The 13,138-nt window shown below is 36.6% G+C and overlaps 1 protein-coding gene across 1 annotated transcript; it reads left to right on the top strand.

Annotated features, from left to right (window-relative positions):
* The first annotated feature begins 2,866 nt into the window (after window positions 1–2,866).
* LOC105398710 (sodium-coupled monocarboxylate transporter 2) lies at window positions 2,867–11,330 on the top strand. The gene is made up of 10 exons (XM_011570880.3): window positions 2,867–3,233; window positions 4,678–4,802; window positions 4,936–5,088; window positions 5,179–5,398; window positions 5,660–5,930; window positions 6,019–6,107; window positions 6,847–6,955; window positions 7,259–7,420; window positions 8,066–8,244; window positions 10,992–11,330. Exons 1-10 carry the CDS (start codon window positions 3,031–3,033, stop codon window positions 11,299–11,301), a joined length of 1,821 nt encoding a protein of 606 aa, XP_011569182.3. The 5' UTR covers window positions 2,867–3,030; the 3' UTR covers window positions 11,302–11,330.
* Window positions 11,331–13,138: the final 1,808 nt, after the last annotated feature.

Genomic DNA, 13,138 nt, shown 5'->3' with positions numbered 1-13,138 from the left:
TCAGACATCATGCGTATAACACCTCTGGTGCTCTATGGTGGGGTATTTCAAGATAGTAGTGTAAATGTAACACTCTATGTAATCCAGCCACCTCGTTTGTATGTGAGGTGAGTTTCAGGAAATAAATGTGTTGGTTTTGCGACGCACCACATGTACAGTCAGCTGCATTAGTAGCTATGTACACCTTTGTACCTTGTCAAAATACCTACTAAATAAAACGTCAATGTTCGAATGAATGAATAGGCAGTTAGTGAGTTTGACAAGGTTCAAAAGTGTATAGCTACTACTGCAGCTGACTGTACCTATAATATGTAGGTACTTATGTATATATGGTACTTTTTTATATAAAAACTGGTTGATAAATAAGACCATATTATATCCTGTTCGTGGATGCCGTTAATAAATGGCTTTAGATTAGGTTGGTGTTTACCGATCTTTTTTATTTGCCAGTTTCAGTGGCGTGATTCTACTGCCAATCATCATAAAACATTACTTACCTTTATTATACTTACAAACTATAAATCAGATATAAAATTTGTACTTTAGCATAGCATGTCATCAAGTTGCGGTCCCGTCCCTCAACTATTTGCGGAAAAATGAATTCCCACTCCAAAAGGGAAACCTGGGAAAAGAAATAAAAAATATCATAATTCAAAATGGCGTCTGGTCATTTAATAACTGGCTGACACCATTGGGAAATATAATTTAATTTTTCTTGACGCCCGTCTCTTTTCCTCTGTACTCTGTGTATACGTCTGTCCTTTTTTCTCATTTCCTTGGTTCTGTTTCCCCTCTCCTCCCTTTCCTTTGGCGACTTCCGTTTGTTCGGGAAGAGTAGAGAAGCTATTTATGTAGGTAATTCTAAAGCGATAAATATTTAGAAAGTTTCAACTCACCGTAAGAGCTAAATAAAAAACATAGCCAAGCTAACAACTTTCGGGTGACCTTTTTTTTACAAACCCTACATATTATAATATTTACCTTTGTCTATTTTGTTGCATCAACATTTTTATCATTCTGTCTGCATTGGCTATATGACTTCAACAGGAGGCAAGTCGTGTCTGATTAACCATAGAGTACTATTTAACAACCGGGATTGGTTAACTAAGTACTGATACATAGCATGATGTAGGTACGTATATTATGTGGAAAACCAAAGGTGCCTAAATCGTTGTGTCGTGCTTTACGAGAGGCCATTGGTCCACACCTAAAACTCGAATCTCTTTCAGCCTTCATGCAATCTTGGTGGCCAAGTATCATACTTAGGTAGGCATATCCTATAAGTATAAGTATAAAGATTGTATTGTCATATAATTGTATCAAAAAGACCTAAGTCCATCGCTGTTTAAAATTTAATATCAGATAGTAGTACCTACATAGGAACTATGGATACACATTCAGTCATATATTCGTCACTTACATACATAACAACGATACGAACTGAAGTAGTGTGTAGAAATAAAAGCCGTGGTTTTATTTACGGAGGTCCCAGTAGACCACACAGGTGCGAACGCAATATTCTAATGTTAGTAAGAGCGTACCGCCATCCATAATAATATCAACCCCCTGTAGGTCATATATCTCACGATACGTGTGTGCTGCTCTATTAGGGAAGTTTTTTCGTCACATTACTCTACCCTGGCTGTTTTAGTTGTATTTGATATTTTTGTTTTATGTTTTTTTTTGTATAAGATCGATCGTGGATTTTTTGCAGTTGTTACCTAATTTATTCAGTAACACTCACATATACGCTACAAAAAAGCTAATGAAAATGAAAAAAAAATTACACATAAAAAAATAATGATTATAAAAAGAAGGTTGTCCTCATTTTGTTTATTTATGTATGTTTATTTTAAATATGCTTGTAGTATAAAGTGCTAACAGAGCCATCTAGTAGTTAATTGTGATACTAAGTAAGGCACCATGTGAGCTGGATAAATGGAAGCTACCCGTCCAGCACCCACCCCTAACAGATAATAATATTGTTTAGGTCATTCTTCCCTAGATGGCGTTAACCATGTATTTTATCCGTGACTGAAAAACTACGAACAGCAATACCCGGCATAATTACCTACATTTTTTTCAGTTAAGCTCAGTAAAAATAACAGAGCTACACTACATACATATTATAATAGACTAGATGCCACAAATGCACGTGAAAGACCAAGCCAAGTAAAAATGAATGCACTACAGGTACTATCCGGGATAAAAAGTAGCCTATATTCTTTCCCAGGGTCTAGACCGTATGTATACCAAATTTCATTCAAATCCGTTCAGTAGTTTTGGCGTGAAAGAGTAACAGACAGACAGACAGACAGACAGACAGACACAGTTACTTTCGCATTTATAATATTAGTAAGGATATAGTTAGGATAGGTATACATTAAATCCAAATACTGTGGACGAGCCCATTAGAACAGTGGTATAAGTGGTATAGTAAAGTTACTAACGAATCTTTAGATATTTACTATCGGTTTTGCTACATATATTTGCACTGAGATAAAGAACAAGAAAACCGCACAGTTTTATAGTTAGGTATACTAACTTGATTTTTTTAACGTACTTAAAGTTTGTCATTATACTTAGGTACCTACTTACTAACTTTATAAATAACTTTAACCTACTACCGCATAAAGTTTGCCGGTTATCAATTTTATCATCCGGTAGCAGATTAAGCATAGCTACACAGGATATGATTGGGTCCACTATTTACGGAACATCCTATAAATTAGGTCAGTAAGTAGGTACTTACCTAAAGACTTTCTTTTTTTTATAAAAAACAACTCTAAGGGTTTCACCGTTTTATTTTGTTATAAGTTTGAAGAGATCCACTGTAATTATCTTGTTGTATCTCTTTTATTATTGTAGCAGTGAAATCAGAGATAGCACGTCTAGTCAGAGTGTGTATTGTGTATTTATCGTCAGTGTGTGTAGTTGTGTACCTTTCTGCACGTCTTTGTCTTCTGTTGCGAAAAATAAATACATACAGACGAATTGAGAACCTCCTCCTTTTTCCGAAGTCGGTTAAAAATGCCCAGAAATATAACAGTGCCAGTGTCCCCCATATACTTCAATATTGCAGAATACTGCCTCTTTGGTATAATTTTAGGTCTCATTATTGGAATTATACTGTACTACAATATCGCGAGTAGTAAATATAATACTGTGTCTGGTTTTCTGTTTGGTGGCAAGAATATGTCTATCGTGTCTATTAGTCTTGCACTTACAGCTAGGTGAGTTTTGTATTTTTATTCATATTTTAGTTCAACGATGTTTTAATACGAACTAGATGGAGAATCCGTGCCAAATAAACGTCTCGACAAATAACATCCCAGTTCTACCACTGAGCTATTATTATGTGTCAGTACCTACTGTTAGAAGATTATTGACTTTATACATTGGTACAATGGTTGTCATTAGATTGAAATTAGAATTTGACAGTAACCAAAATGGGGATAGTTTTTGGCTTTGTTTTTGTATGTGACACAAAATCTTGTTCGTTTAATATTTAATCTGAGATTTCTATTCATATTTTAGTAGATACTTAAGTAAATACTGATCTACTCAAGCATGGATTCATGTATTCAATATTTAACTTACGTTTATTTACATTGTGATACATAATGCAGAAGAACTGATAAGAATGTTTTCATATAATCATTCTTGTCTTCATTATCATGTCTATACATTAATGTATAATACCATTGTGTATTTTGCTAGTTTTGGCATTTTCATAAATAATATCATATATTATCATCATATAGTAATATCATTCATCAATAATAATTATATCGATTCTGAAGATACAAATTCTAATTTTAGAGCTGTCAAAACCCTAATGTCTTTTTTATTTTGTTTAAGTTCTTTATTTAAAATTCGAATATATGAGTGTTGCCGCAAATGTATTTTTTTGCTAGCAAAATGTATTTTTTATTTTATTTTATTTTATAATTGTCGGGTCACTAACAGCTATTCATTACACAGTAAAATATTATAATTATAGAATCAATAAGCCATTTAAAAGAGACCACTGATGGAATACAGAACAAGAAGAAAAAAAAAGTGATAAGCGCTTACTTAGTAAAACAAACTATTTACGAGAAACATAGTACATACTACTATAATATAGTCACCTACTATATAGTAAAGTAATCTACTGGTTTACAAAATACAAAAAAACAAAACTTAATTATGGTTTATCGCTTGCACCAAAAAATTGTCTGCTAATCGCCTACCTTTGGAATGCTTGTGAAAAATAAATCCAGATCTAATTCGCACTCCAGCTTATTGAATTTCCTACAGGATCGCAGGAGAAATGAGTTTGCTCTAAAATTAGTAGTAACCGCATTGGTATGGAATGTATGCGTATGTCTTACTGGACGATTACAAGAATAAAATAAAAGCTTACTAAGCAGATTAGGACAGTCAATCTCACCTCTCGCGATCTTAATTAGATAAACTATATCCGATATAGCACGACGCTCGGTCAGGGGGAGTAGATGGTGCTTTCTGCAAGACTCTTCATAATCGCTGACATTACAAAAGTTACGAAAGAAATGTATAGTTTGACAGCTATAAAATCAGAATTTCTGTCATGTTTTCATCGTGGTTTATTTTCAAATATTAAAAAAGTTTTTAACAATATAAGTAAATGCTTATGGTTTCTCATTGTTACAGTCATTTAACAAGCATCACACTATTGGGAGTTCCAGTTGAAATATATCTAAGAGGGACACAGTATTGGGCATCAGCTCTATCACTTATAATTGTTACGTTTTTAACAGCTGTGATTTACTTACCAGGTGAGTTAACATTGCTACCGGTTTCTTTACTAAGAGCAATATCAATAAGAGTTTAATTCACACCGAGATTAACTTTTCTGTAATAAATGTAACGTCATTGTAGTTATCTTAATTACTCGTGTTTATTTTTCAGTATTTCACAAGTTGCAACTGTCATCGAGCTTTGAATATCTAGAAATTAGATTTTCCACACAAACTCGAATAATTGCGGCTGTTCTATTTGTTGTCAGCAAGTTAATGTTGCTGCCGATTGTACCATATGTACCAATGTTGGCTTTTAAAATGGGTAAGAACTTATTTACTGTTTTATGAATATTTTACATTTTGTTATGTCGACTCGATCGCTTTTTCATACAAATCCGTTTTTGTTTTTCAGTAACCAACCCTTTTGCCGGAAAAATAACTGCAATCCTTTGCATCGTGTGCTCCACATTTGTTGCTATAGGAGGCCTCAGATCCATTGTGGCTATAGGAATACTCACCACATTTCTGTCCCTGGTTGGAACAGCATTGCCCAGTAGTTTGGCTTTGATACCAAAGGGAATTCGGAGCATGTGGGAAACCGCCAGTTTAGGCGGGAGACTAGTCTTGTATGAGTTAGTATAAATATCTCTGTAATAATTGCTTTTAATGATATCGATTCTGAAGGTAAAATTCTAATTTTAGTACTGTCAATAGTACCTTAAATTCTTTGTTTAAAATTTTACTCTGAGAGTTTGCGTAAATCTCCTTTTCCATTTGCATTTTTTTTTGTTTACCATTTCTAAAATTAGAATTTGTGGCTTTAAAATCAACAGCCGTGTGTACTTACTCGTATAATTTTGGCAATAGGTACATTTCGCGACATCTTTTTTCAGTCCCGATCCGGAACTAGCACATCACACGTCTTTCTTTGCGGTCACATTAGCCCTTAGCACAAACTGGCTTTGGAAAGTGGCTCTGAGTCAATCATCACTCCAGAAGCTTCTAGCAGTTTCCACGATCAGCCAGGCAAGGCTCTGCCTCACTCTGTCCTGTGCCGGAGTTATTCTGATGAAACTTCTATCTTGTTTCTTGGGGTTAGCAATATACGCTACATTTGCTGACTGCGATCCCTTACTGTCCGGTCAAATAAAGAAACATGAGCAAGTGAGTGTTAAAATTATGAATAGAAAATGTGTGATTAATGAACAAAAGCCGAGTTACTATGAGAATAATATAGGCGTTTTGATTGCAGTTGGTTCCGCATTTCCTGAATTATCTATCGACCATGTTTCCTGGTATTTGTGGGATATTTATTATATCGACCTTTAGTGCTACTGCAGGGTAAGATAATATTTAACATAATTATTTCATTAACTTATAAATATATAAACTACACATGTACACCAAATGCACTACTTTTATTTATTTAATTCTTTATTTTACAATACATGATAAAATATTAATCCCTAACTAAAACTAACTAATATAAAATTAAAATAGAATATAATTATTGCCAGTGCAAACGTTCCCGCTACTTTAGAGCCAAGCGGGATCATGCGGGACGATGGCAAGAGACCCGACGGCATGAGTCTAGTGCCATGGAAGAGGGTCCGGCTGCTGGTGTGGGACGCAACATGCGTGGACACACTAGCACCGTCCCATCTTCCATCTACCTCCACAGAGGCTGGCGCTGCAGCCGGGCGGGCGGAAACGATGAAAGGCCGCAAATATGCATCCCTAGGAGAGGGGTACATGTTTGTGCCTTTCGGAGTCGAAACCCTAGGGCCGTGGGGACCGGAGGCGCGTCGGCTGCTAAAAGAAATTGGCAGCAGGCTCAAAGAAGTCACAAGGGACCCTAGGGCTGGCTCGTACCTCGCTCAAGGATAAGCATCGCCATACAGCGAGGTAACGCGGCCAGCGTCTTGGGTACCCTACCCGACAGTGGCAGCGATCTGGCCAGCATCTTCTTTTTAGTTTAATTTTAATTTTATATTAGTTAGTTTCATTAACTTAATATAAAACTTAATAATTATATTATTAATGAATTGAATAGTCTCATTATTAAAATTTGCATTTTCAGATGTATGGCATCCATTATAAATTCAGTGTCTGGTGTTATTTTCGAAGAGTTCATCAGACCTTGGATGCCCCAGAATACTAGAGAAATAACATGCTGTTGGATTATGAAGGTAATACAATACAATGCAATGCAATAAACTTTATTTGCAGACCAAAAATCACACTCAATAGTAAAAATGAGTTCCATAGTAAGGTTCTGTAGCTTTTACAGTAAAAGAATTGGCAACCCTTACTTACCTTTGGCTATTCGTACCTATAAATTTGCCAAAATTGCCATGTGTGGTCAGCAAATGGCCCAAAATCATTGCCTAAATTTTAGGTACTTGGCAAATATACCCAACATCCAATCACAAATACGAATATCCAAGTGAGGTGAACATAATAATTAGTAAGAATATCCCTTTCTGTTGCAGTCCCTCTGCATCGTGGTCGGAGGCTACGGCATCGCGGTGCTCTGGGCGGCGAACAACCTGGAACGCCTTCAGCACGTGGCTTCAGGAGTCACAGGCGTCACCGCGGGAACTTTACTGGGCCTCTTCACTTTGGGCATTGTTTTCTCAAGGGCTAACTGTTCCGTGAGTAAATCTTTTGTCATTTGTTTTGAATGATTGTGAGATAAAAAAAGGAAAAAAATATTTAATAACGTAACTATATGAGATAAAATAAAATGTAGGTACATGATCGATGTAATAATATTTTGGATGAGTGTGATGCATACACTCACTTTTACAAAAAGCGCCATCTATGTATTTTACTTGAAAGCTAGTCAGTGACAGGATGAAGGAACTTCAAAGCGTAGGGTAGGTTCTTCCACCTTCTCCAAGAGTGAAGTAGTTTGGCTCATTCTATCATAGATGGCGTAACCAGACAGATAAGAACAGTGAACGCTGAATCTTCGACCATTATAATCAAAGCGCTGAATATCCCAGCAAGCTTTGCCGAAAGCACAGAAAGTATCCAATACAAAATAAAATAACATAGGGGTATCAGAATAAAGGAATCGCGCTTTGCTTTTGATACATTTTGAGTTTACTCGTTACAGTACTCTTAGGTAAACTTTTACAATATACAAATAATAAAATTCTTCTTTGTAAAGTCACCATTAAATATACAGTGTAGATGAAAACGCGTTAGCAACCTCCTGTAATACGTAACTTTATCTTGCGATATTAAATCGACTGAAGACATCTTTTTAATACCCCCAATATTGGTATTCCCAGGGGGCGCTCAGCGGATCACTTCTAAGCCTCCTGATTTGCGGCTGGCTCCTGTTGGGGGCGGAAAACGCTGTGGCCAGGGGAGCATTGACCTACCAAGGAAAGCCATTAACGACCTCTGGATGCGGAAAAACGAACTTCACTCACATCCTGACCAACATCACAGCAGTTGCCTTTGAATCGTAAGTGGTCCCATGATTTTTTTATTAGGTACTGCCTTCGTATGTGGTCTATCGATGTAAAGCCGCAACCCTCTTAGGCTTAGGTTGTAAGGACTTTTTTACGTTCATGGATTTCGTTATTGCCCTTTGTGGCCTAATCCGAACATTTCAATAGTAATATATACTCATTTTGAGTGTAATGATCTGAGAGGGTAGCTGGATTGTGGTACACTCTTTTGTAAGTATACGAGATTTTTGCAACCAGTGGGTGTATAGCAGTGTATAGTGTATACTATCGCAATTACCTAATAGGCTGGAGAAATATTGTCGTAATACCACTGACAATGTTTATAATAAGTGGTTCATAATATTTATAATCAGTCCCATTGCGATTCTTTTAAATTAGGTTAAGTATATTTTTTATAACACTACAATACATTAATGAAAATTAAAGAATTGCGTTTGAATCCTTCAGTAATTTGGGTATTTATTATGTAGGTATATTTAAGTACCCAGCTAAGTACTTATTCCTACCCTTTAATCTTGGTGGAAACTCCATAAAAAGGCCGTAACTCAGCAATAATATTCTTTGGACAGTTTTATTATGACTCAATAATGACTTCTTGCTTGAATGGCTTCGGCCAAGTTTTTAATCTTTGTGACACCGACAATATCGACTTCGGTTCTTTTATAACTCCGCCTGATTAAAACTTTTCCCATATCACTATTACTACAGTTCTTCAGTTTTAATGCAATTTCTTTTTCAGCTATAGATTTTATTTGCCTGCAGTAAGAAATTGCGAGTAGCGCACCTACAGATTTTAATATTATACAAGTATTATTAATATAATATATAACAACTTGATGGCTGATTAGATTAGTAAAGTTCTTTCATTATAACACCGCAATATAACAAAAAAATGCACTATTTTCAATTGAAATCGTTTTTGTCTAAACTTCTATCTATAACCATTGCATATAAATATTTTATTCCACGTACAGGACAAAAGAAAATTTATCAGGACGTTTCCCTCATATGCAGCTATTCTATTCTCTTTGGGTGTGTAAGTACCTGCCCCTGGCTCTCTCAAGTAGAACCTTTGTGCATGTCTCCAAGGACCAAACTGCCTTCCTAGACTCGGACCATTTCCCACCACGCTTGTCCACTGTGGGTTGGTGGGTTCACATATCTAGGTGTGCTAAATCTAGATATTTATTTATTTTTTATTTTATTTTTATAGGAAAACTTAACTTTATGACAAGAATAGGTACATTAATTAAGACTAAATATAAAATATGTTTAACAAGTTTTCACCTATATAATAAAGAAAGAAATAAGCAAAGGCAAAGGCAAAATGGAGTGTACTGTAACAAATTATTACTTACTTATAGAAAACTTGCAACAAAACTAAAACTAACTATACCTAATTACTATTGAAATCTTAGAGAGATATATACCTATTTGGAAACTTAATTACTTATACAATACAACAATAAATATTTATGCTTTTTATTTATTTATGCTTGAGAATCGAAATAATCCTGAACTAGCCTAATGAATAAGCCTTAATGGGGACTATCAATAATGTTATGCAAAATTTTAATTAAAAAGCAAATGTCTGCGATGTTACGACGATTGCAGAGTGGTAAAAGATGGTGACGCTTGCAATGAGCATCATAACTGGAATCATTGATACCTGTTCTGTAGGTTAGGTATCTGAGAAACCTCCGCTGGATGCCTTCAATCCTTGTAACATATTCCTGGTATCTCGGATTCCATACCTGAGAAGCATATTCAAGAGTACTGCGGACGTAGGAGCAGTATAGTATTTTAATAGTTTTTATTTCTTTAAAGTTTTTAGACATTCTTATAAGAAATCCCATAGATTTATTAGCTTTGCTAACGATGTGGTCGATGCGGATATCGAAAAAAAGCTTCTCATCATGGATAACCCCCAGACCCCTGACTTGGCTAACTCGATCCAGTCTCCTGCCTTTAAGCATATAATCACACAGTGATGGACATCGTTTGCGAGTAAATAAAATTAGGTAGCACTTTGAAACGTTAAGATCTAACTTATTAGCATAGCAATAGGTGTCCACTGTCCAGTCTATGGAGGTCAGATTGAAGCCGAACCTGGTCATGGGCATCATCGATCCTTAAGGCAATCTTCATGTCGTCGGCAAAAAGAAATAGTTGTGAATGATGGAAACATGACTCTACATCATTTATGAAGATGACAAAGAGGAATGGACCGAGAAGGGACCCTTGAGGCACACCAGAGGGTATTTCCATCCAGGATGACATAAAGCCGTTGATAACAACAGCTTGAGTACGACGACTGACATATGACGAGAACCACCGAAACAAATCACCGTGGATTCCCAGTCTAAGAAGTTTTCCTTGTAGTAAGGAATGGTCTATTCGGTCAAAAGCCTTACTATAATCTGTATATATGCAGTCAACCTGACCACCACCATTCATATTTTCTGTTAGGTACTGGTTGAACAGAAGAAGATTAGAGACTGTAGACCGACCGATATGCCGATTTCCTCACGATGTTTTGCTTTACCGTAAGACCGAAGGTATGAATTGTGCATTCAAAGAACACATTGGTAGGTACATGTCAGCGCCGGGATTTGAACTCGGAACTCTGGCGTGAGATGATTGCTTAGGCGCAGATGCGACTAAGCAATCACCGGTCTATGCGGCTAAAAAAATATAATAATTTCTTCAACTTAAATTTTATTAGTTATCCAATTCACAGAACCAAGCTGAACCACCCAACCAAGCGTCTCCAATCGCTCTTCCGCATCACCTTCACGTACTGTCCGTTCGCCGGAGCCCTAACCGTTCTCTTCATCGGGGTCCCCATGAGCTACCTCACGGAGAAGTCGCGCACCTCCTCCATGAACCCGGCCGTGCTGTGCCCGCTGACACAGAGCCTGCTGAACAAGCCGCAGGTGCGCAGTAGAACCACGTCGTGCTCGGAGGCGCGCGCGCCGACCAGCCAGGAGAAGTACGCGGCGCTCGACGTGGCCTTGAAGCACTTGAAGGAGGTCTTCGATGATAAGTAAAAGGGTAGAAGGCTGATTCGTTTGTTAATAAGTTAGAAGGTGGTTTTTGGGTATCTCGATAATAAAACAATTGTTATACCAGCAAGGTTTTTTTCACTTGTTCATCTTATTATATTTTAGTGGAATCTAAACTACAAGGCATGCTTAGGTTTACGAAGGAAGAATTGAACGTGGTAAAATGGCCAGATTCGTCCCGCTGTAGGTGTACTTGACCCGTAAACCTGCGGCATGGCCACACTTTCATCATTATCATCAGCCAAAAAACCTCAATCATTGCTCTCGATCTAACAGAAAAAGTACCAGGCTCGCATAGCCCGATAAGGGATTAACGCTGCTGAGTTGCATGGAGGGCGAACCTCAATCTACTGCTTTGTTTTTTCACAACTTTCTAAAAGTCAGAGAGAGAGAGATAGAGAGAGAGCCGAGTTCTTCTTATAACCTTCTTCCAGTGTAAGCACCTAATACCTAGTAACACCATGTATACCTTAAATAGATGATGCTTGTGATGTAGATAGCAATTATAATAACCAACTTGGCCCTAACGTATGAGATGTCGGCATTCCATCAGAACTCGGTCAGTCGTCTTGAGGAATGAATACCATTTCACGACCAAACGCTTTTCGGGCATTCCGTCATTCCGCCCCATTATTCATTTGACATAACGATGATATATGACTTGTCATTATACCGGAATACTTGCATTGCAAGATAGAAATACTGGAGTTTTAGCTTGTTATTTATTATTTAAGCCGTGTGAGTGCCTCTGCCTTCTGTGAAATAAAAGAAAATATATTATTAAGTACATTATTATTTTAGAATACAAAATCTGATGAAAACATAGAATAATTAATGGTTTTACTTTTTATACGGCTTGGTATTTTAGTATAGTATTTACAAAATATCTTGTCTAGACGGTTGATGGAAGTTTGAGTTTGTTTCCTCTTTGTTTACCAACTTTTAATGGCCGCATTCAAGATTTATTCGTAGCGGAATTTGTCAAGTTAACGTTAAGTTTAGTTTTTATTTTTATTTAATAACCTTAAAATTCAGCTTCTTCCTTCAATGCCTGGTAAGAGCATCCTTTACGTGTTTATTTTAAATTTCTCCGTTATAATTTTTAAACTGACTTCGTTAAATGAGGAGATTCTCAAATTTTATATGTCGCAGGCATCTGGTTTAATCTTCTTTTTGATTGAACCACTAGCCGGTTCATTGGATGGCGCTATTCAGTTGTATGACTAAAGAACAACTCGTCAAGTCGTTGATTGTAAATTTCGACGTCTTGACTGAACGTTCTTCAGCGAAGTCGTTGAATGGGATATAGTATATAGCTATATTTGGTTCTCCATAGGTACAAACCACTAATAAAAGTAAGTAGGTATCCCTTAAAAAATTATCAAGATATTCTCAAACATATCCTGCACATTTCTTGTGCGGTCTTAAATGAAATGACACAAGCCGCAGCAGAAACAAATGAGCAGCGCATTGGTTGTTGCGCCGCCATTGTTGCAGCAACAAAGGACGGAAGGGTAACAATAGCAACGCCGTGCGATGATGGGCCAGTTTCATCTTGAGACCGACTGAACAATACGGCGTAAGTAGTAAGTAAGTATGTACTAGTCGAACTTGATACGAATTGACGAATGATAATCATTTTCATAATTTATCCCTCTTAGCGTTCATATGTAAACTGTAGAGCTATGTTTAAACATCAGCACTTATAAGATATGTTCTGTTTGAGGTATTGCAGATTGGAGACAGATGCACACATTATATTTCATGGCATTTAAAAAATCAAGTTCTATCCATTTGAAAACTATTTACTTGGTTAGTTTAA

Source organism: Plutella xylostella, chromosome 29 (genome assembly GCF_932276165.1).
Source record: "Plutella xylostella chromosome 29, ilPluXylo3.1, whole genome shotgun sequence".
Taxonomy (NCBI): Eukaryota; Metazoa; Arthropoda; class Insecta; order Lepidoptera; family Plutellidae; genus Plutella; species Plutella xylostella.
This window is presented reverse-complemented; position numbering and strand designations above follow the sequence as displayed.